The sequence below is a fragment of the Engystomops pustulosus genome, chromosome 2, assembly GCF_040894005.1.
Source record: "Engystomops pustulosus chromosome 2, aEngPut4.maternal, whole genome shotgun sequence".
In the NCBI taxonomy this organism is placed as follows: domain Eukaryota; kingdom Metazoa; phylum Chordata; class Amphibia; order Anura; family Leptodactylidae; genus Engystomops; species Engystomops pustulosus.
Genome location: NC_092412.1, coordinates 72559853 through 72580790, shown reverse-complemented (window position 1 = coordinate 72580790; position 20938 = coordinate 72559853). Strand labels below are relative to the sequence as shown.

At 41.4% G+C, this 20938-nt stretch overlaps 1 protein-coding gene across 3 annotated transcripts in view; it reads right to left on the bottom strand.

Annotated features, from left to right (window-relative positions):
- Positions 1 to 20938, bottom strand: part of SUGT1 (SGT1 homolog, MIS12 kinetochore complex assembly cochaperone) — a 62931-nt gene that overhangs the window by 19471 nt on the left and 22522 nt on the right. For all 3 annotated transcript variants that reach the window (XM_072135295.1, XM_072135294.1, XM_072135296.1), the window contains exons 6-11: positions 20555 to 20625; positions 15506 to 15559; positions 13798 to 13817; positions 13656 to 13690; positions 9933 to 10029; positions 4595 to 4702 (exon numbers count right to left, since the gene is read on the bottom strand). In XM_072135295.1, coding sequence (XP_071991396.1) covers positions 4595 to 4702; positions 9933 to 10029; positions 13656 to 13690; positions 13798 to 13817; positions 15506 to 15559; positions 20555 to 20625 — 385 coding nt within the window. The remainder of the gene's footprint in view (positions 1 to 4594; positions 4703 to 9932; positions 10030 to 13655; positions 13691 to 13797; positions 13818 to 15505; positions 15560 to 20554; positions 20626 to 20938) is intronic.

Genomic DNA, 20938 nt, shown 5'->3' with positions numbered 1-20938 from the left:
CTCCTCCTTCCCTCCTGACCCGTCTCTCTATTTCTAATATATACAGCTGCACATGCGCACTAGCAGACTTGGCAAAGTCTGAGAGAAAGGAGAGTGGAGGAGCCTTTGATTCCAAAGGTGTTTGTTGTCATCTGCTATGGTGGTCCTGTGTCTGCTGTGGCGGTCCTGTGTCTGCTGTGGCGGTCCTGTGTCTGCTGTGGCGGTCCTGTGTCTGCTGTGGCGGTCCTGTGTCTGCTGTGGCGGTCCTGTGTCTGCTGTGGCGGTCCTGTGTCTGCTGTGGCGGTCCTGTGTCTGCTGTGGCGGTCCTGTGTCTGCTGTGGCGGTCCTGTGCCTGCTGTGGCGGTCCTGTGCCTGCTGTGGTGGTCCTGTGTCTGCTGTGGTGGTCCTGTGTCTGCTGTGGCGGTCCTGTGCCTGCTGTGGTGGTCCTGTGCCTGCTGTGGTGTTCTCACAGGTTTGTGTGATTGACCTATTCTTAGGGACTTCAATTGATTTATAGTGGTTACCTGAGTCTGACATAAGATGTATTTAATAAAGGACAAAATAGTTATGATTGAGATTCTATGCATGGGTGGACTGCATGGGACACAGGAGGTGACAGTGCTTGTACAATGGTCCCCAGAGCTTACAATCTATGAGGAGGGGGACGACACAGGAAGTAACAGTGCTTGCACAATGGTCACAAGAGCTTACAATCTATAAGTAGGAGGACACAGGAAGTGACAGTGCTTGTACATTGGTCACAAGAGCTTACAATCTATAAGGAGGATGACAACACAGGAAGTGACAGTGCTTGTACAATGTTCACAAGAGCTTACAATCTATGGAAAAGGAGGATGACACAGGAAATGACCGTGCTTGCACAATGGTAACAAGAGCTTACAATCTATGGAAAAGGAGGATGACACAGGAAATGACAGTGCTTGTACAATGTTCACAAGAGCTTACAATCTATGGAAAAGGAGGATGACACAGGAAATGACCGTGCTTGCACAATGGTAACAAGAGCTTACAATCTATGGAAAAGGAGGATGACACAGGAAATGACAGTGCTTGTACAATGTTCACAAGAGCTTACAATCTATGGAAAAGGAGGATGACACAGGAGATGACAGTGCTCGTACAATGTTCACATGGACTTTCAAACTCCTCCCCGAACCAAAACACTTGTGCTCAGTAAGTAGCAACCTTATCGCAGCCAAACACATCTTGCTAGTTACCGAACTCAAGAGCATTGGTCAGAAGGCAAATGTTTTTGGAAGGACCATCTCCCGATAAACTTTTTAATTTTTTTAAAAAGTGTAAGTAAAAATTAAACAGCTAAAAAAAAAAAAAAAAAAAAAAAAAAGGTGTTATGCCCTTAACCCTCCAAAAATACATTTAGAGGCGGCAGCCCCAGCCTGCTCAGTGGGCGGGTTTGGGTCTGGCTACTAACACTGTATACGACTAGGAGTATACCTTATATACTCGAGTATAAGCCTAGTTTTTCAGCACAAAAATGTGCTGAAAAACCCAAACTCGGCTTATAGTCTGTGCGATCCATCCGGTATTATTGTGCTGCAGGACGGGGAGGGGGGGGGGCTATATACACTGGGGCAGGGGCTGTCAGGCTATATACACTGGGGCAGGGGCTGTCAGGCTATATACACTGGGGCAGGGGCTGTCAGGCTATATACACTGGGGCAGGGGCTGTCAGGCTATATACACTGGGGCAGGGGCTGTCAGGCTATATACACTGGGGCAGGGGCTGTCAGGCTATATACACTGGGGCAGGGGCTGTCAGGCTATATACACTGGGGCAGGGGCTGTCAGGCTATATACACTGGGGCAGGGGCTGGCAAGCTATATACACTGGGGCAGGGGCTGGCAGGCTATATACACTGGGGCAGGGGCTGGCAGGCTATATACACTGGGGCAGGGGCTGGCTGGCTATATACACTGGGGCAGGGGCTGGCTGGCTATATACACTGGGGCAGGGGCTGGCTGGCTACATACTGGAGAGGCTGTGACCAATGCATTTCCCACTCTCGGCTTATACTCGAGTCAATAGGTTTTCCCAGTTTTTTGTGGTAAAATTAGGGGCCTCGGCTTATACTCGGGTCGGCTTATACTATTACTGAAAATTCCATACTCCTCGGCTAAAAATACTCCTAAAAAATGGTAAGAGTATTAGTATTACCCTTCTAGAAAAATGTTACCTCTGGTGAAAGGTTTTTTTTAAAGTGGTATTCACACAAAGACAAGTTTCTTATATGTACACAGGATAACAAAATCACACATTCTCTAATTCACTGTTATTAACAAAAATACAGCATTTCACAGATATAAGTCCAACCTGTCTCTATCAGTCCTGGTGTACACAATTTCAGTTGCCCCTAGACACCACCCTGTAACTTCTGACTAGAGGGTCAGGTGGCCGCCATCTTGGATTTGTGTGTGAGATTGGGCAGCTGAGATTTCTGTCTCTCTCTGCTCTGTATATGTAGCCATGCCCCCTGCACGGAGATCACAGACACTCACATCCTGCCAGGACATTATGAACAGAGAGAGGAGCTGTAAACTACAATCTACAAGGAGATACCCTGATAATGTAACCACATTGTCACCCCACAGAACTAAATGGATCATAATGTGTCTACTTAGAGAGTACCCGCCCACACCCTGGGATTTTGCACTGAGCAGCCTAGGGAGTGATAGGAGCTAAAAAAGTAATAACACTAAGTAACATTGTTAAGTAAAGGGTTAAAATTATCTTTATTGTGTTAACATCACTAGGGGATTGAGATGTGAGAATTTTCTTTTTTGGGAAAACTCCTTTAAAGTGAAGTTAGTATTCTCACTGTGTAAGAGGTCAGCAATTAGGCACAGCCACTCTTCCATCATGATTGTATGTAGTCACTGCTTAACCGCACCCCCCTACATACTGTATATGTATGTAACGCCACATTAAAGGGTTAGGCCTCAAGCACAGAATCATGTGCAGGCCACAAGCAGGGCAATGTAATCCCACTAGTGACCACTTTCATGCCGTCGACAAGAGAAAATGATTTCCCATTTCGCAAAGACGGGCATTTATATAATGTAGTGCATAAGTGACCAAGTCTCATAGAGCTGAGTTGGCCACAAAAAAATTGCTAGCTCACAGCACCAGATTGGGCTCTGCATCTTTCAGTGAGAGAATTTCTATGAAATATAATTCAGTTGGGGAAATAGTCATCATTCACCATATTTGGAATTAAAATATCAAGAGCTTCAAGTCTTTAAAAGAAATTTTAGTAAGCATTTTATGGTTTGAGATAATTTTTTTTAACAAAAGCAATACTAAAGAAATGGGCATTTTTAGGAACAAAAATGGTAAAACCCCTCAAAAATCATTTGTAGTTTATGATGCACCATAGACTTTAAAGGGAACCTATCATCAGAAATTAACTTAATAAACGCCACCATTTTGTTACGCAGAATAACACCTTCCAGGTGATGTTTTTTTCATATCCCAACATGGTAGCTTCATACAGAAATTTTACTTGGAAGTGAAATGTAAATTGGTTGTATAAAGTCATGGAGGTGGAAAGCTCAGCACTGAAGTCAAGCTCTCCCTGTCTCATAACTGGTTTCCAGAAGGAGATGACATCCATTTCCGCAGAGAAAATGTTCTGATATCTCTGAATGCAGAACCGTCAATACTAGCGGAAAGGGTGCTCTGAGGTGGGGAGAGCTTGACTTCAGTGCTGAACGCTCCGCCTCCATTACTTTATACATCCATTTTACATCTCACTGCAAAGTTTATTTTCTGGATGGTGTCACCACACTGGGCCATAAAAGAAATAATCTGGAATGCGTTGATTCGCTTGACAAAATACTTGAAGTGTTTCTTTAGGTCAATTTCTGCTGACAGATACCTTTAACACTCTCCAATGTGCTCTATCATGGTTTTGCAAGCGTCACTATCTTATCCGTTCATTTCCACGCGGTCTCCAATTATATATATCTCTTTTGATGTTGTTTTGCAGAACCTGTCCCCTGTAACAAGTTTTCTCTATGTGGGTAGATGTGTCACCCATCTTAAGTATGAGATCTTTCTGTATTGTAAAACAGCCATAGATCACACAATACAGACTCTCCAAGGGGGTGACAGAAACATAGAAATAACCCCAAAGTTCTAAATAAGGATCTCACAAATGAGAATATATGGTCCCTCAGATAATTTAGATAACATTTATAGATGATATTCACAGGTTTTAACTATCTAACAGAGATGTTTTTCTCTGGCTGGTCTGTGGTGCTGAGACAAGTTTTGTTTAAAGCAACATCTGACTTTATAAATTAACAATAAAAAAACCCTTTTTGTTACACAGAGACACGACAACGGCACCAATTACAACACCAATTAGCCATCTTTTCAATACACATTTTGAAACGGTCCATTGAAGCATAAAAAGTGTCTAAAATCCAGAGTAAACATGGTGTATGGTAGCTGTCGGGCACAATTTGAGTAGATTATGCTTGGTAAATGACAGTATATTTTTAGCTGTTCCACAATGATCTTACTCAGAAGGTACAGCCATCACATATGAAAGGAACAGCAAAAAAAACTCACCTTTGTTGAAAGTACTTTAAATGTACTTTGCTCGGGCACAATAGAGTGAAATAAGAAGAGTGTCAAGTTGTAATTTTCTCCTGAAGGAAGGTTCACATTTAAAGTTAACTGTGAGGGAGAAATAAAAACCCAAGTTAAATAGAAACAGAAAAGGTATTTAACTTAGAAAACAACAAAGTAAATCTTGGAAGGATGTGCACAGCCGCTCCCCTGCCCGGCTCTGCCTCATATCGCTGTGAAAAATGAATAGAAATGATTCTTAATTAAGATCCAGGGTCAATGGTAAATCTATGCAGCAGCTTATTCCAAATCGCTGCCATTCACATACAGCGGTGAAGAGCAGGTGCTTCTTTTCAAGTCTTAGAAATTGCTATGTAGACTGACATGAACTAATGTTATTGCACAAAATAAGAAAAAAATGCAGCCATTATGAAGAATGGGATTGGCAGCTAGGTAATGCACAGCTGTCACATTACAGGCCCGGTCATAATTTATACAAGGACAAGTAGCGGGGGAAGGAATTGAAAAAGGAATTTTAATGAAAATGATACTTGTCCTTTTTCTTGGCCATGTTATTTGCCTTTTATTAAAATATGTTATTCAAAAAAAAAAAAAATGAAGAAAATGACTGGCTCTTATTTCATTGATACTGTTGAATGCTTTTTAAGAGACCCATTCACATGTTTGGTTAGAAGTGTGAACTCAGGCCGCACCCAAGTTTGGGTTATGAAAAGGGTAGCACTTACTGATGTAACCGGATTAACACAACACACAGGTAGCCCAGCTCAGCTCCATGACGAGCACCCACTCTCTCTAGATGGCAGAGGGTGGGGCGGACGAGAAGACAGAAGTGGTTAATTTCCACTTCTTTTTCTCCAGTCCTCATTACACAGAGATGAAAACTTTTTTTAAAATCCGTGCATGGACTGTTGTATATAATACATTTTCTTTTAATGGAGTAGAAAGCATGTAACCAAGGACGACTGAGGGCACAGATTGGCGACGGCATGACCTCTGCCCCCTTATCACTTACAGCGTCGCTGGGAGTACCAGGAAACAACTATGTAGCCTTCGCCAGTAAATAAGCGTCCCATGTATACGATAAAATGTTACATCTATCTAACCTATTTTTCAGAGACTGTCATTATGTTCAAGGCTACAGATTTCGTAGGTACGTAGTGGGATAATATGTTTTTCCATTTGTGGGTATCCATGGTCTTAGCTAATGTAAAGAAGTAATGGAACAACTTAGAGGAGTGTTTACTCATCTCTGTGGAAGGCAGACATTCAGTAAATCATCCACCCTGGTGGTCTAGTGGCTAGGATTTGGTGATCCCAGTGCCGCGGCTTGGGTTCGATTCCCGTTCAGGGAAAATTGCACATTCAGTAAATCATGTTGAGGATCCAAATATTTAAATCTAAAATAGCTGTAATAATGAGCAAAACAAAAATTGTGCCTCAGAAAACCAAGATAGTTGTGGCACAGACAATGTGTGTTTGGAATACTGATAATAACCCCTTAACGACCCATGACGTAATAGTACATCATGGCGTTCGCTCACTGGCACAATCACTGGTACTGTAATTTTACTGGTCCTAACCATTTTACAATTGCAGCACTTAAAGTTTTGTCTGTCAAATGAACCCCCCAAAACTAAATATATTTTCATGAGCTGCCAATAGAAAACATTGCCTCTATCTATACATTGTCCCTTTCCATGCCTGTAAACATTTAACCTTAAACATTCAGCTGCTAAAGTTGTATGCAAATGCCCCAAAATCAGTCTTCCCTGAAGCAGAGTTTGGCTCTCCTGTACAGCCACGCCTTCCGCTCCTTGATTGACAGCCCATCTGATGATCTGACATGCATCTGAGTGATGTGGCTACTGCTGACCGCTCTGCTCCATGACCTCTGTGCTGAAAGGCGCAGGAGTTCCCTGGCCACAAATTTCCTCAGCTCCTCATTTTCACAAAACTATATGGCTTTCTGGGAGAGGAGCAGATTCAGCTGTTGGCAGTGAAGTCTAGAGGCTAGACAGTGTGCTGAAGGAAGATTACAGGATGCAGCCCCTCTGTACAAGGGATAGGATCTAGCAGTGTGAATGGTGGATGGTAGGTCAGGTACTTGATGTAGCTGCTGCCTTATCTGAGTCTCTCACAGGCAGCAGCTAAAGCAAAATAACTGCTGAAACAATGCTTAAAGGAAACCTACCATGAGGAACCTACCACCAGAAGTAAATCTGATGGTATATTCCTCCTGCCTGCCTCTGCCCTAATCTGTAATCTAATAATCCTAGAACTTTATTTTAGAAATATACAAAGTAACTGCAGAGGCTATTGCGTGGAGTAGCCTTAGCTCCCAGTGCCTGGCCAGGCTAGTACACGCCCCAGAAGCCTCTGCATTTACTTTACATATTTCTAAAATAAAGTTTTTAACAAGTTAGATTAGGTTCTAGGATTATTAGATTACAGATTAGGGCAGAGGCAGGCAGGAAGAATCTACCATCAGATTTATTTCTGGTGTTAGATTCCTCAAGGTAGGTTTCCTTTAACTTTTGACAGAGAAATAAGAAGTGTGAAGGAGACGGAAGGGGTAACAAGGAAGTGTCCGCCTAAATTTTGGGATGGAATCCTTGGGAGATGATGCTCTAAAAAGGTACTTGTGTCAGAATTGGTGAGAAAGAACAGCTGATAGGTTTCCGATACAAGTCAACTGCATATGTTGGTGCTGCCTTCTCTGAGGTTGTCCGAATCGTTACTTTTTTGCCATTTCACAATACTTAAAAAATGAATTAAAAGGTCATACAGTCCCCAAAATGGAAAGAGGTAAACTGTGTACATAGCAGTATGAAAAAGCTATTGTCAGAATATAGCTAAACTATTATTTAATTTTTTTTATGGTATGGTATTTTCCATTTTTTTAAAGGTATTAAAACAAATACAACCTGATCCAAAGACCCAAAGAATAAAGGAAAGGCGTCATTGGGACTACTTTATTTTATTTCCCAAATTTTCGGTACATAGCATGGAATTTTAAATATTGATATATGGAAATACAATTTGTCTCAATTATTAACCAGCCCATACAAATCTTTGTTAACTAAAATAAATAAAAAAAGGTTAAGTCTCTGAGGCTGAGAGTAAAAAGCAGAGACCCAACAACAAAAAAGGGTCAGGGTGTTATAGCTATGAAGAAGGGCTGTACTCTTATAGGCTGTAGAGACGCTACTATAAGACTACATCCACAACCTTAGTGCTGCAAGTCTCTCAGGAAGCTCTAGCCTCAGACACATGGACTGTGAAGAGATATTAGTCTCAATGGATTATTTTGATTAGCCAGTAAAATGTACCTGAAATCAGCCATTTAGTCACTAAAAGTTACAATGCACACAGCATTAAAGTAAGGAGGACGTGAAACATTTGCTGATGAAGAATAGTTAATAAGAAGCAGCTCTTACAATATCACTTATACATAAAGCACAACATGAAAATAATACATAAATGTTGTTACACCTCTGGTTATGGCTCATCATGGTGCGAACCACCATAATATACGAGCCAATGACAAGCTGAGCAGTAAAATGTAAAGCGGCTGTTATTTACTACTAACATTTCATCTCTGGAAGAAAGCCACAAGGAGAAGCCGCTGCCAACTTCACATTACAAAGAGTAGACACAGCATTGTCAAATGTGTTTACATGCCCCCAGTGCTAATATAATTACCGCTAATTTACCAACTAGAAGGGGGAAATGCCAAAAATATAGGGGAACCCTCACCCACAAAATATGGTTAAAAACTGTGCCACATTCTTCCACTGAGTATTTCATGGAGAAATGTTAATCTTTATAACCGGTTTATAACATGTTACTTATGAACGAGTCAATTCCTGGTTGGGGAATGAATTGGAGGTTAAAGGGGTTGTCCGAGTGTAAAAAAAAAAAAATATATGTGACCGGGAGTGGGGTTACTAAAACAATAAGGCTGTACTTACCTCCCGGTGCCCTCCCGTATCCAGCGCTGCTGTCGCTCCGGTCCGGGGGCCATGTAAACAAACATGGCCGCCGGAGCAGCGCTGGACTCAGCTTCCGGCCGGCCGTGGCCGGGTACGCCTATCCGTCCCTATACACTGCATTGTGTATGGGGACCGGAAGGTTGTCGCATCCGGCCGGAAGCTGAATCCAGCGCTGCTCCGGCGGCCATGTTTGTTTACATGGCCCCCGGACCGGAGCGACAGCAGCGCTGGATACGGGAGGGCACCGGGAGGTAAGTACAGCTTTATTGTTTTAGTAACCCCGCTCCCGGCCACATATATTTTTTTTTTTAAACTCGGACAACCCCTTTAAAGAGGTTGTAAAAACTATTTATCTACAGCATAGCCAATAACAGGCTGATCATTGAGGGTCTTACTGATTCCACAGTGATACAAAGAATGGGGGTCCTGTTCACATTGATGAGGGGAGCAGCAGGACGAGTATATGTCTTAGTGCTCCTTTAAAGGGTTTTTCCCACGAAAGAAAATTCTCACATGTCAATCCCCTAGTGATGTTAAAACAATAAAAATCATTTTAAACCCCTACTTTACAATGTTACTTAGTTTTATTGCTGTTTTAGCTTCTATCACTCTCTTTGGTGCTCAGTTCAAAATCCCTGGGTGTGGGAGGGGACTGTCTGTCTAAGCAGACACATTATTATCCATCTAGTTCTGTGGGGTGACAATGTGGTTATATATTTTCAGGGTACAGGTGTATATGCACTACATCTCTGTTCTCAGTCTCACAGCTATGTGCCTGCATTCCCCTTCCCCTTCACTTATCTCCTTGTAGCTTGTAGTTTGCAGAGGGCGTGGCTACAAGCACAAGTTATAGGGTCGGATCTAGGAGCAACTGAAATTGTGTACAGCAGGACTGATAGAGACAGGTTGGACTTATATCTGTGAAATGCTGCATTTTTGTCAATAACAGTGAATCAGAGAAGGTGTTATTTTGTTATCCTGAGTACATATACAAGAAACTTGTCTTCATGGGAATACCCTTTTAAAATTGTATGGTGGGTTCAGTCATTTCCTAACACAATACCATAAGATTGAAAGGAGCTACAAAGGGGACATTCTCATCCTGGTGCTCTACTCATTAGTGGGAACAGGACCCATGTTGTCCCTAGTACTGGAGATCATGTTCTTGTGATCAGTGGCTTTTCCATCATACAGACCCTAATCAACCGGTTATCAGCTTGATAAATAGTACATTCTCTTTTAGGTATACATGCCCATAGTTTTAGAATTCACTCACTTCTTTTTAAATTATTTAACATAGTACAGCAGATAAATATTGCTCCTACCTGTCTCTCCGCAAACTGTATATGTACGTCTTCCTTCTGTACATTCTTGATCATTACTGTGACAATGACCTGAGATTCTGTTTGGTACCAATCATGTCTTCACAGGTGAAGGAATTAAGAAACACATATTACTCAATGTTGCATCAATCTACAAACATGGATTAAACTCTATATACAGTTCATCATTGAAATTTGTGTTTCGTGTCATATGGATGGAAGAAAATGTGGATGGAATGGTAATCACTATAGAATGGAAATACTATAGAAAAAAAAAACCAACTGTATACAGTACAAGATAGATATGGAGCACTGTTGTCCAAGCATGAGATAGAAGAGGAATCCTCTTTCCATAAAACAAGGTTGTGCAGACAAAAAATAAACAAGGAAACCTGATAATACATGTATACAGGATGCATTCATAGTGCTGTACACAACACTGTTCCCACAGACAGTAAGGTGAGAAAGTGCTGCATTGTACCACTGACTACATCTGGAAAGCAGCTGGACGCTCACATTCTTTCATGTCCGGGAAATAGATGTTCCAACCAAAACCAGGTAAACAAATCACCAAGCACACATCAGATGTTCAGAAAAAACGTCCAGTTATTTATCATTATTGGAGGTGAATACATATTTTATTCATTGCTATTATTATCGCACCACAGAAAGGAATAAATGTATAGACCACTGGCCGCTACTATATGACGGCAGAGTCTGATGGAAACGTAGAATAATACTGCCGTCTAGTGGCCAAAATCACACACTGCAGCGTCTAATCTCATTGTCCTCCAGCCATTTATTTGGCTTAACAAGAACACTTTTAATTATTTTTATTTTAACAGAGGAACAAAACCGCTTGAAAAACAGAGAAAAAACCTCTGTAACATGAGCTGGACATGAGTATCTAGGTAAATATACAAAGCATCAATTTGAGACATGCAGAATAATTCAAGAAATAAAGAATATGGTTCCCACCCTTCCTTACTACTCGACAGTACAGCCCCCAAGACCCCCAATCTGCAGAGAGAGATTTCGGTCTTATCCTCTGGATGATACCACTACTACACAGAAGAAGTACTTCACTTCAATAATCAAGTGGTTTATTCTACAATGGTACGAAATACAACTTTGGTAACATTTCTTTAACCCTTTCAGGACCGGGCCCTTTTTTGTTTTTTTCATTTTCATTTTTCACTCCCAATGATCAAAAATCCATAACTTTTTAAAATTTCCATGTACAGAGCTGTGTGACGGCTTATTTTCTGCGTAACAAATTGCACTTCATAGAGATGGTATTGAATATTCCATGCCGTGTACTAGGAAGCGGGAAAAAAATTCCAAATGCAGTGAAATTGGTAAAAAAAACGCATTTGTGCCGTCTTCTTGTGGGCTTGGATCTTACGGATTTCACTGTGCGCCCCAAATGACATGTCTACTTTATTCTTTGGTTCGGTACGATTACGGGGATACCAAATTTATATAGGTTTTATAATGTTTTCATACATTTAAAAAATTAAAACCTCCTGTACAAAAATTTTTTGGGGGATTTTGCCATTGTCTGGCGCTAATAACTTTTTTATACTTTGGTGTACAGAGCTGTGGGTTGAGTAGTTTTTTGCGGATTTTGATGACGTTTACAATGTTAGCAATTTTAGGACTGTTCGACCTTGTGATCACTTTTTATAGAAATTTTTTTATTTTTTTCAATGACAAAAAAAAGTGCCATTTTCGACTTTGGGCGCGATTTTCCGTTACGGGATTAAACGCAGTGAAAAAACGTTATCATATTTTGATAGATCGGGCATTTTCGGACGCGGCGATACCTAATGTGTTTATGATTTTTACTGTTTATTTATATTTATATCAGTTCTAGGGAAAGCGGGGTGATTTGAGTTTCAAGGGTTTTTTTATTAATTTTTTTTTTTTACTTTTTTTATTTTTATTTTTAGTATTTTTCAGACTCCCTAGGGTACTTTAACCCTAGGGTGTCTGCACGATCCTATCATATACTGCCATACTACAGTATGGCAGTATATGTGTATTTTAGAGACCCGAGGCTACCATGGCGCCGGATCGCCGCTCCCCGATGACGTCACGGGGAGCGGCGATCCTCGAAAAGATGGCGGCGCCCATGCGGATGCTGCTCCACCCACTAGTGAGAATGGGCTACCAGTTCTCTGGATTCCAGGGGATCCCTTTCTCGTGATCAGTGGGGGTTCCAGCAGTCGCATGCTCACCAATCACCTTGTACCCTGTCCTCTGGATATAAGAGAATTTAAAGGCTTTCGACAAAACATTTAAATGAACCAAATGTGCTATAACTTAATCAGAAAATGCTACCCCTACTGTATAACTTTATGCTGTCTATAGGTTGGACTGCACTTTCATGGCGACTTGTCCTTCATGAAGAGAAAGAAAAGCAACAGAACTGTATAAATCCTATAAAAAAAAAGTGAAGTGGTGCTCTCCATTCAAAGAATATTGCAATGTTTCAACTTTAGCTTTACCTTTTAATCTTCATCAATCATGTGTCAAAACGTTGCAATATTCTTTCAATACAGAAAACCCCTTCACTGTTTCATCAGATCCATAAGCATTGCTGAAGCATTTCTTTCTCTTGGATTGCACTGGGTCCTGGTAACATGGATTTACAGCTGCAAACACCCAGACTGCTAAAACGCACCCTATAGGGAGTGCCATCTCATCTTTCCTTGTTTTGGTTTTATGGCTCCTGGGAAGCTGCATAAAAATGTTGTGAAATGTGTCTGTTGTATTCAGTCCCAGCTAGCATCCTCCAAAGTCTTGTGAAAAGGAGCAGATAAGAGTCATAATTTGCCTGAGAGGAGTCAAGTTTAGAAGCTGCATGGGTAGTTCACTTCAGATGAACCCTTGTCCGATTCCATAGACATATACTACATAGAAACACACTTTTTGTGTAAAATTAAAAATTAGAGGGAAAAAAGGGGAAGGGTAGGCTCAATTAGGTGGCTTATGATTCTTAACTATAATAGGACACCAAAAGCATGTTTATGGGTACAATAGAAGATACGCTCCCTGTGGAGCCTGAAGTGACACTCCCCCTGCAATCTCTAAACTTGACTCATCTCTGGCAACTATAACTCTACTCTGCTCATTTTCACATGATTTTGGAGGAGATTTTCTATACGGGCAAGATTTCACAGAAAAGAAGTAATTTCAGAAAATACATTTCATGCCCTACCTTAGGGGGCTAGAATCACAATTAAATCAGCTTTTATCAGCCTTTTTTCTAAATGGAAGACTGAGACAATGGTATAATATACAGAATAATGTACAGAGCTTAAGAAGTTTCTTTGTGATTTTAATCCCTTACCAATGTGATACTCATTAATTTAATAAAACCTATATAAATTTAGTATCCCCATGATCGTACCAAAGAATAAAAGAGACTTGTCATTTGGGGCGCACAGTGAAAGCTGTAAGAAAATGGCACAAATGAAGTTTTTCTCTGCATTTTCACTGCATTAAGAATTTTTTTCCGTCTTCCCAGTACACGACATGTAAGATTAAATACTGTCACTATGCATTGCAATTTGTTACACAGCTCTTTCCAATGAAAAAATAAATAAGTTATAGATTTTGAAGGTGGGGAGTGAAAAATGGAAACACAAAAACGAAAAAGGACCTGGTCGTTATGTGGTTAACATCAATTGCTACATATATTAAATAAAAGAAAGAAAATACCTGTATTTTGTGTTTTTTGTCTGGTTAGTGCATGTCTGTGAGGGAGAAAAAGTGCAATATTGTTCATCAACACACAATTTATACGAAACATAAAACATCCACACATTCCAAATCTGTAAAGAGTAATGCAAACAATTCTTACCTGCTCAGGACATGAGGAACCTAGGGAAAAAAAAAAACATTGCACTTTCAGAATAAAGATAGATAAGGGAAAAGAGAGCATAACTGGTCTTCAGGGATTTATATCAGGGTACAAGTAGAAAAATATCCCATCTGCACCCACTGAAAACTTTATAAACAGACACATTTTATTTGAAACATTACCGTATTTTTTGCCCTATAGGGCGCACCGGACTATAAGGCGCATTAGTCCGATGCGCCTTATATATGTAATAATTACATATATAAGGCGCATCGGACTATAAGGCGCGGGGTCCGGGGGCGTGGCGGAGGTCCGGGGGCGTGGCGGAGGCCCGACGAGACGCGGCGACGGGACGCGACGCCGAGACGCGACGGGGAACGCGGGGAAGGTGAGCGGGGAAGGTGAGGGGGAGGTGGAGGAGGGCAGCGGACCATACTTACATAGGTCCCCGCTACCGGAGACAGCAGATCTCCAGCGGGAACTGCAGACCACGCGGCAGAAGTTGTTCGTGCCGCGTGGTCTGCAGTTCCCGCTGGAGATCTGCTGTCTCCGGTAGCGGGGACCTATGTAAGTATGGTCCGCTGCCCAGCGCCATACATAGGGCGCACCGGACTATAAGGCGCACTTTGGATTTCCACGGAAATCCAATGCTTTTAAGTGCGCCTTATAGTCTGGAAAATACGGTATTAAAAGGGATTGTCCGAGACTTTCCAAAAAAAACAAAAGGTGGCATGGGGGCTGCTTAAAAAAAATAAATAAACATGTACTTATTTCCTGGTGCCCTTCGGGTGTCCTGTGCTGCTATTGCTCCGGTCCATGCCCCATGTAAACAAACATGGCCGCAGGAACAGCGCTGCATTCAGCTTCCAGACGGACCCGACACCAATCAGTCCCACATATACAATGCTGTGAATAGGGATGGGTGGGGGTGGCTGGCAACCTCGGCTGGAAGCTGCATGCAGCGCTGCTTCCGTGGCCATGTTTATTTACATGGGGCACGGACCAGAGCGATAGCAGAGTGGGACACCCGGAGGGCGCTGGGAGGTAAGTACGTTTTCTTTTTGGAAAGTCTAGGACAAACCGTTTAACTTATCAGTAAATGTAAATCTCCAAAGTTAACTTCCCTTATGTATAACCACGACGCACCATCAATGTCTATTAATTAATGAAGGATATTTTAAAACTTTGCAAAGGATATGGAAGAATGTTTTTTCTACTGTTGCCTATCAAAACCTGTAGAGTCAATGTCCAATACATTAAGAGGCCTTGAAAAGTGTAAAGGCTCAGACACTGACATATAATAGCTACATTTTAGCAGAGGAAGAGCTTTCTTTTCTGAAAAGAAAAAGTTTCAGTCTTTAAGACTTTGAAATCTCTTTCAATTTTAGTTATTTACTGCTCCTACTAATAGTATGCCTATAACCAAGTCCTTGTAACAGCATCTGCTAAATGGGTGCACAGTGGGGGCGAAATACAAAGAGGCCTCAAGCTGGGCTACAGTCAATAATGCACATAGATCATTTTTAGCAGTGATGCACAAATCAATTATATCTGGAACCTCAGAGTCAAAACAGGCAACAAACAAAAAAGTCTCAAAGTAATTTGGGTGTGAAACAGAATATTTGTCACCCCCAAATTCAGGTCCTAAGGTTCTAATTCTCCAAAACAAAATTTGCCAAAGAAAATAAGCCCAAAAACAATTTCTTACCGTTTAACTTTTCTTGACATTCCTTGATCCACGAGGAAAATGATGAAACAGATGCTGAAGGGAGAATTAGTTTTCATAAGCAAAATATGTTTATCTGATAACATTTATAACAATGTACCCCTGAAACATATGTGGCCACTATATATTGGAGGGTATCTCCACAGATCACTGCCAGGTTCTTCAAGTATTTACATCCCTACACGTAGGAGTGCCGCCTACACTACAATAGTATCATGAGAAGATTTGTATCGTGACCACAAAACTGCTGTGATGCTTTTTAAAAATTAGAGGTGATCATATGAAAAGTACAAAAACAAAAACCTCATGTTTGGTGAAGATAGGAATATCCCTTCTAGGAAACACTTACTTGGAAGGGGTATTTAGATTTTGTCCAAACATGGAAGAGAAGAGAAGCTGTTTCCTCTGAGCATTCAGTCAGAATATAGCATAGAATAGTCAGGCCCAGCTGTTCCCGTAACTTGCAAATAATTACACAAACAAAGCTGATTGACTTACATAGTGTGTGTGACGCCTATGTAACACTCTAAAGAAGTTACACAAGAAGCAAATCGCTCAAATGGGAATAATCCTTTGGATGCCTTCACACGTTCAGTTTTTCAGATGAAGTTTCCGATGTCAAAACCAGGAGTGGAGTAAAAACAGAGGAGCAGCACCTCTCAAGTATATGTTTTCCCCCAACGAGATCCATTTTGGCTTCCAAAACTGCATCTGAAAAACTGCATGTGTGAACATACTGGTGTAAATGACACCAACCCCCCCCCCCCCCCCAACCAAATGGTTTTCAGGTGATGCGCTGCTCATGGGCAGGTCACTGCTGAAGTCAACTGCTGGCCTTGACCAACCCTAAAAAAGCACATCAACTGATAACCACCAAACAAAGCCCCCCAGACCTGATAATCCCTAGTCGCTTAAAGATAACCTGTCACCAGGGACCTCATTTTCACTAAAGACAGGTTGCAGAAGCCCATGACACCTGCAGTGCTAATCTGCCTTTTCTAAGCATTTGTAGTACAATATATTTGTGTGTTATAACGTACTCTTGCATCCTGACAAAATCCTGGGGTAGTCACAGGGGCTGGACTTTGGTTCGGATGCATTTCAAAAAACTACATGCGACTTGTCTGTTACTTACTCCTCAGATCTTAGCCCCCACCTTTGTGCTCCTGTACAGCTCCTCCTCCTTCTCAGAGGTCACAGCCTGGTCAGCCTGACATCAGTAGGGGAGGAACAAGCTGTACAGGAGCATAAAGATGGAGGCGGCCTGCAGCTCAGACAAGTCACATGTTGTTTTTTGAAATGCATCCATTAGGTATAACAGACAATTATATTGTAATGCAAATGCTTAGAAAAGGCAGAAAGGCAGATTTGCACTGCAGGTGTGAAGGGCTTCTACAACATGTCTTTAGTCAAAATCAGGTCCCTGGAGACAAACAACAGCAGCCCTGCAGTGCAGGAGGACTATATACAAGCTGATCCCTACATCTTTAATAGTCAAGAGCTGGAATACCCCTTTAACAGAATATGTATTACACTCAAATTTAGATACATTTAGAGTTTATGGTTAAAGCATTTTACTTTTTTTTCAAATCACAAAGACAAGTAGTTGGAGGAATTGTTATGAACACGAAGGAGATGGACATTGTCTACATCAGTAGCCGATCATAGGAGCATATAACTTGCAAATGTGAGAAAAAGCATTCAGTATATAATTTTACTGTTTCTTTATTGGATATGTAATATACTATTTACCCTCTACTTTAATGTCATATTTTTACTTTATGAAGTCATTCCACAAAGTCAATAATAACAATTATTGCTTTCTGTACGCGGCCTTGAATGCGTCATAAACTGAAGGTCATAGGAGTTGTGAATAAATATGTAAGGCACATGAGCTGCAGTGAGGCTAAATGATGTGAGTAGCAAGGATTGTGGGAGTTCAGGTAGTGGTGGCTTATTGTTGACTGGATCAGTAGCTGATTTCATTATTCCAGAGCATCTATAGAGAATATATTGCTTCAGCTCGTCCTGTAATACAGTGTCCTCACTCCTCTAATCAGAATGACAGCTAAGCTGGAAATCTCATTCTCACCAGAGGCCGGGAGAGGACCTGCAGGGAAAGCTTGTGCAAGAATACAATAGGTATTGCTATTTTTCCCGCTCATAACATAAAAATAATATTTCATCTTTATTCTCCGGTTCACTACAATTGCAGTGATACCTCATTTATATAATTTTTCTTTTCTTTGCTCAATTTTACTGCGCAAAACCAATATTGGAGATAATCAAATTTTATTTTACTATTGACAACTTTTCAGGGCCATAACTTCTGTAATTTTCTGTTGACAGATCTGGTGGAGGGCTTACTTTGTGCGAAAAGAGTTGTTCTTTTCATTTTTTGATCACTTTTTAGAACTTTTTTTTAATGAAAAATTGTATATCACGGGACGGTTTTCGTGGGTTTTTTTTTTTACATGGTTCAAGGAACGGGTTGATCTAAATTTATTGTACAGACTAATAAAGGACACGGTGATACCAAATATCTAAGCCTTTTTTGTGTTTTTTGTTTTATAGACTTTTTGTGGATTGATTAGGGGACTTATTTTATTTATTTAATTATTATTATGAAATATTTTTTACTTCGTTTTTTTTACTTCAGTAAGCTCACAAACTTACACGTGTAAGGGGTTAAACACCTGGATCGGTGGGGTCTGGGCTGTGATGACAATGCCTAGACTCAGCAGGACCCATTGTCCTGCAATCTTCTTATGACAGCCACATTTCTATGTAAGCGCATCAGAAGAAGATTGCACCCTTAAGGGCCACCATAAAAACATGATACAGGGGTCATTAAGGGATTAAGGTTGGCAAGGAATTCTAATTATTCACAGAGAAGATCGAATATATCAGTGAAGAGGTGGGGTGGGTTGTGGCAACACCAAGCTGTCAAATCTATCAGCTCTCAAACCCATTATAAAAAAAAAAAAAAAAGGAAAGGAAAGAAGCAGACGACCCTGTATTCTCTGTACTGGTCCATGACAGTGTATGGGAGACCCGGCTGTACTTACAGTGTCCAGCCACTACAGAAACCACAAAGGCAGTGAAAAAACAATATTATATTTTGCTAGAACAGGCATTTTCGGACACGGCGATACCTAATACCTAATGTGTTTATAATTTTTACTGTTTATTTATGTTTATATCAGTTCTAGGAAAAGGGGGGCGATTTGAATTATTTTTTTTTTTATTTTTACTATTTTTTAGACTCCCTAGGCTACTTTAGCCTAGGTTGTCTGATCGATCCCATCATCGATCCTATGGATGGCGGCACCCATGCGGCGCCATGTTTCTGAAGCCGCAGACAGCTTAGCCAGCGGTGATTGGCAGGTGTTACCGGTAGCACGGATAGCGGGTATTACTGGTAAGTCTTTCCTGCAATACGACTTGCCAGCTATGGAGAGGGCTCAGCCCATGAGCCCTCTCCATGTACCTGCATCCAACGCGCACCGTACTATTACAGGGCGCATTGTTATGGGGTTAAAGTGGTTTAACCACGAAAGAAAATTCTCAAATCTCAATCCCCTAGTGATGTTTATACAATAAAGATCATTTTAACCCATTACTCTACAATTTTACTCAGTTTTATTGCTGCTTTATCTCCTATTACTCCCCAGGCTGGTCAGCGCAAAATTGTGTGTGGGCGGGGACTCTGTAAGCAGCCACAATGGGGCTCTTTTACTAAACTGAACTTTCGTTGGGTTTCCCGAATATTTCCGTTTTGTGCCGAATTACGCCAGGATTTTGCGCACGCAATCGGATTTTGGCGCTTTGGAGCCGGCTTGCACGCAACAGAAATGGGGGGGGGGGCGTGGCCGTCGGACAACCCGACGGATTCGGACAAACCACAGAATTTAACAAAGGATTTGTGTCGCAAGATCAAGCACTCGCATGCACCAGGAAGAAGCAGGTGAACTACGGCGAAACTCTGACGCACACTGTTAGTGAATCGCGCCGGTCCCAAATCGTCGCCGGACAACGCACCGCGGGTAAGTAAATCTGCCCCATTATGTTGCATCTAGTTCTGTGAGCCGAAAACGTGGTTAGGTTATCAGGGTACAGGTTTATAAACACTTTCATTTACCTTCTGAACATTGTACTAGTATCTGACACATAGAAAGAGATGAGACGGTTCAGAGATTCTGAAATCCATGAGATGCCTATTGCACACTGTCAGCTATGCTACATATCTGTTCTCACACTATGAAATCTCCTGTGCCTCCCTCCCCAGATAAAGAATGTATCTGAGTGTAGCTTGCAGCAGGTGTCAGTGTCTGTGTGACCTCCGTCCTGGACTGCAAGAGGGCGGGACTAGAGTGCAGGGAGCAAAGAGAGAGTGAAACTCAGCTCCACGGCCGTCACACAGGAATCCAAGATGGCTTCCCCGACCCCAAGTCAGAAGTTACAGGGTCGTGTCTAGGGGCAACAAATTGTGTACAGCAGGACTGATAGAGACAGGATGGACTTATATCGTGAAATGCTGTATTTTTGAAAATAAAAGTGAATTAGAGAATGTGTTATTTTGTTATCCTGAGTATATTTAAGAATCTTCTCTTTTCAGTAGTATAAACTTAAATCACATGTTTTAGTTCCCTGCCAGCAGCGGGTATCGAGTCCCCAGGCAGCTGTAGCCTGTGTGTGCCGGTGTCTCAGTCTCCTCATGCATTCTTCCTCTCTTCCACACAATCCCCTCCCTCCCTGCCTGCTCAATTCACATGACAGGAAGTGGGGAGGAAGCTGGATGAGTTTGAAGGAGAGGAGACTGACACAGGCACACACAGGCTGCTGCTGCCCTCTCCCCCGGGGACTCCGCACACGCTATTTTGCACTTGCTAACTTTTTAGACAGTATCAGTTAGTCGTCCGCAACAATCCTAAACACCCAGGTAAACATAAAAACCACAACAAGATAAAGGATTCATTTCAGAGAGAGCAGCCGTCTACCATTTTATTCCCTGTATATAATTATACTTACAGTTTAATGTTTGGCCTTGTTTGAACGTCTCCTGTGCGGTAGAATAATTCTTCAAGTGGAATTCAGCTTCCCTGTAAAAGTCGGGTTAATACAATGAGAAGAATATATGGACAACTATTATTTTAGATTAAACTACATATTGTTTAGGGCAAGTTTTCGTTTATTATTGTAAATTATGTGAAAATTAGGTGTTTACTTTTCCATTTACTAGTTTCTATACATCTGGGGTCATCAAATAAAGAGGAACCACTCTGCAATCTGTGACAGAGCTATAGCGCTGCCGATCTTCATATAATGGGGAGATGCTGAATACACTGTACATGCACATACAAGCCAATATTAGTTACATTTATGTGCATTTTCATATAAGGGACACATTTTAAC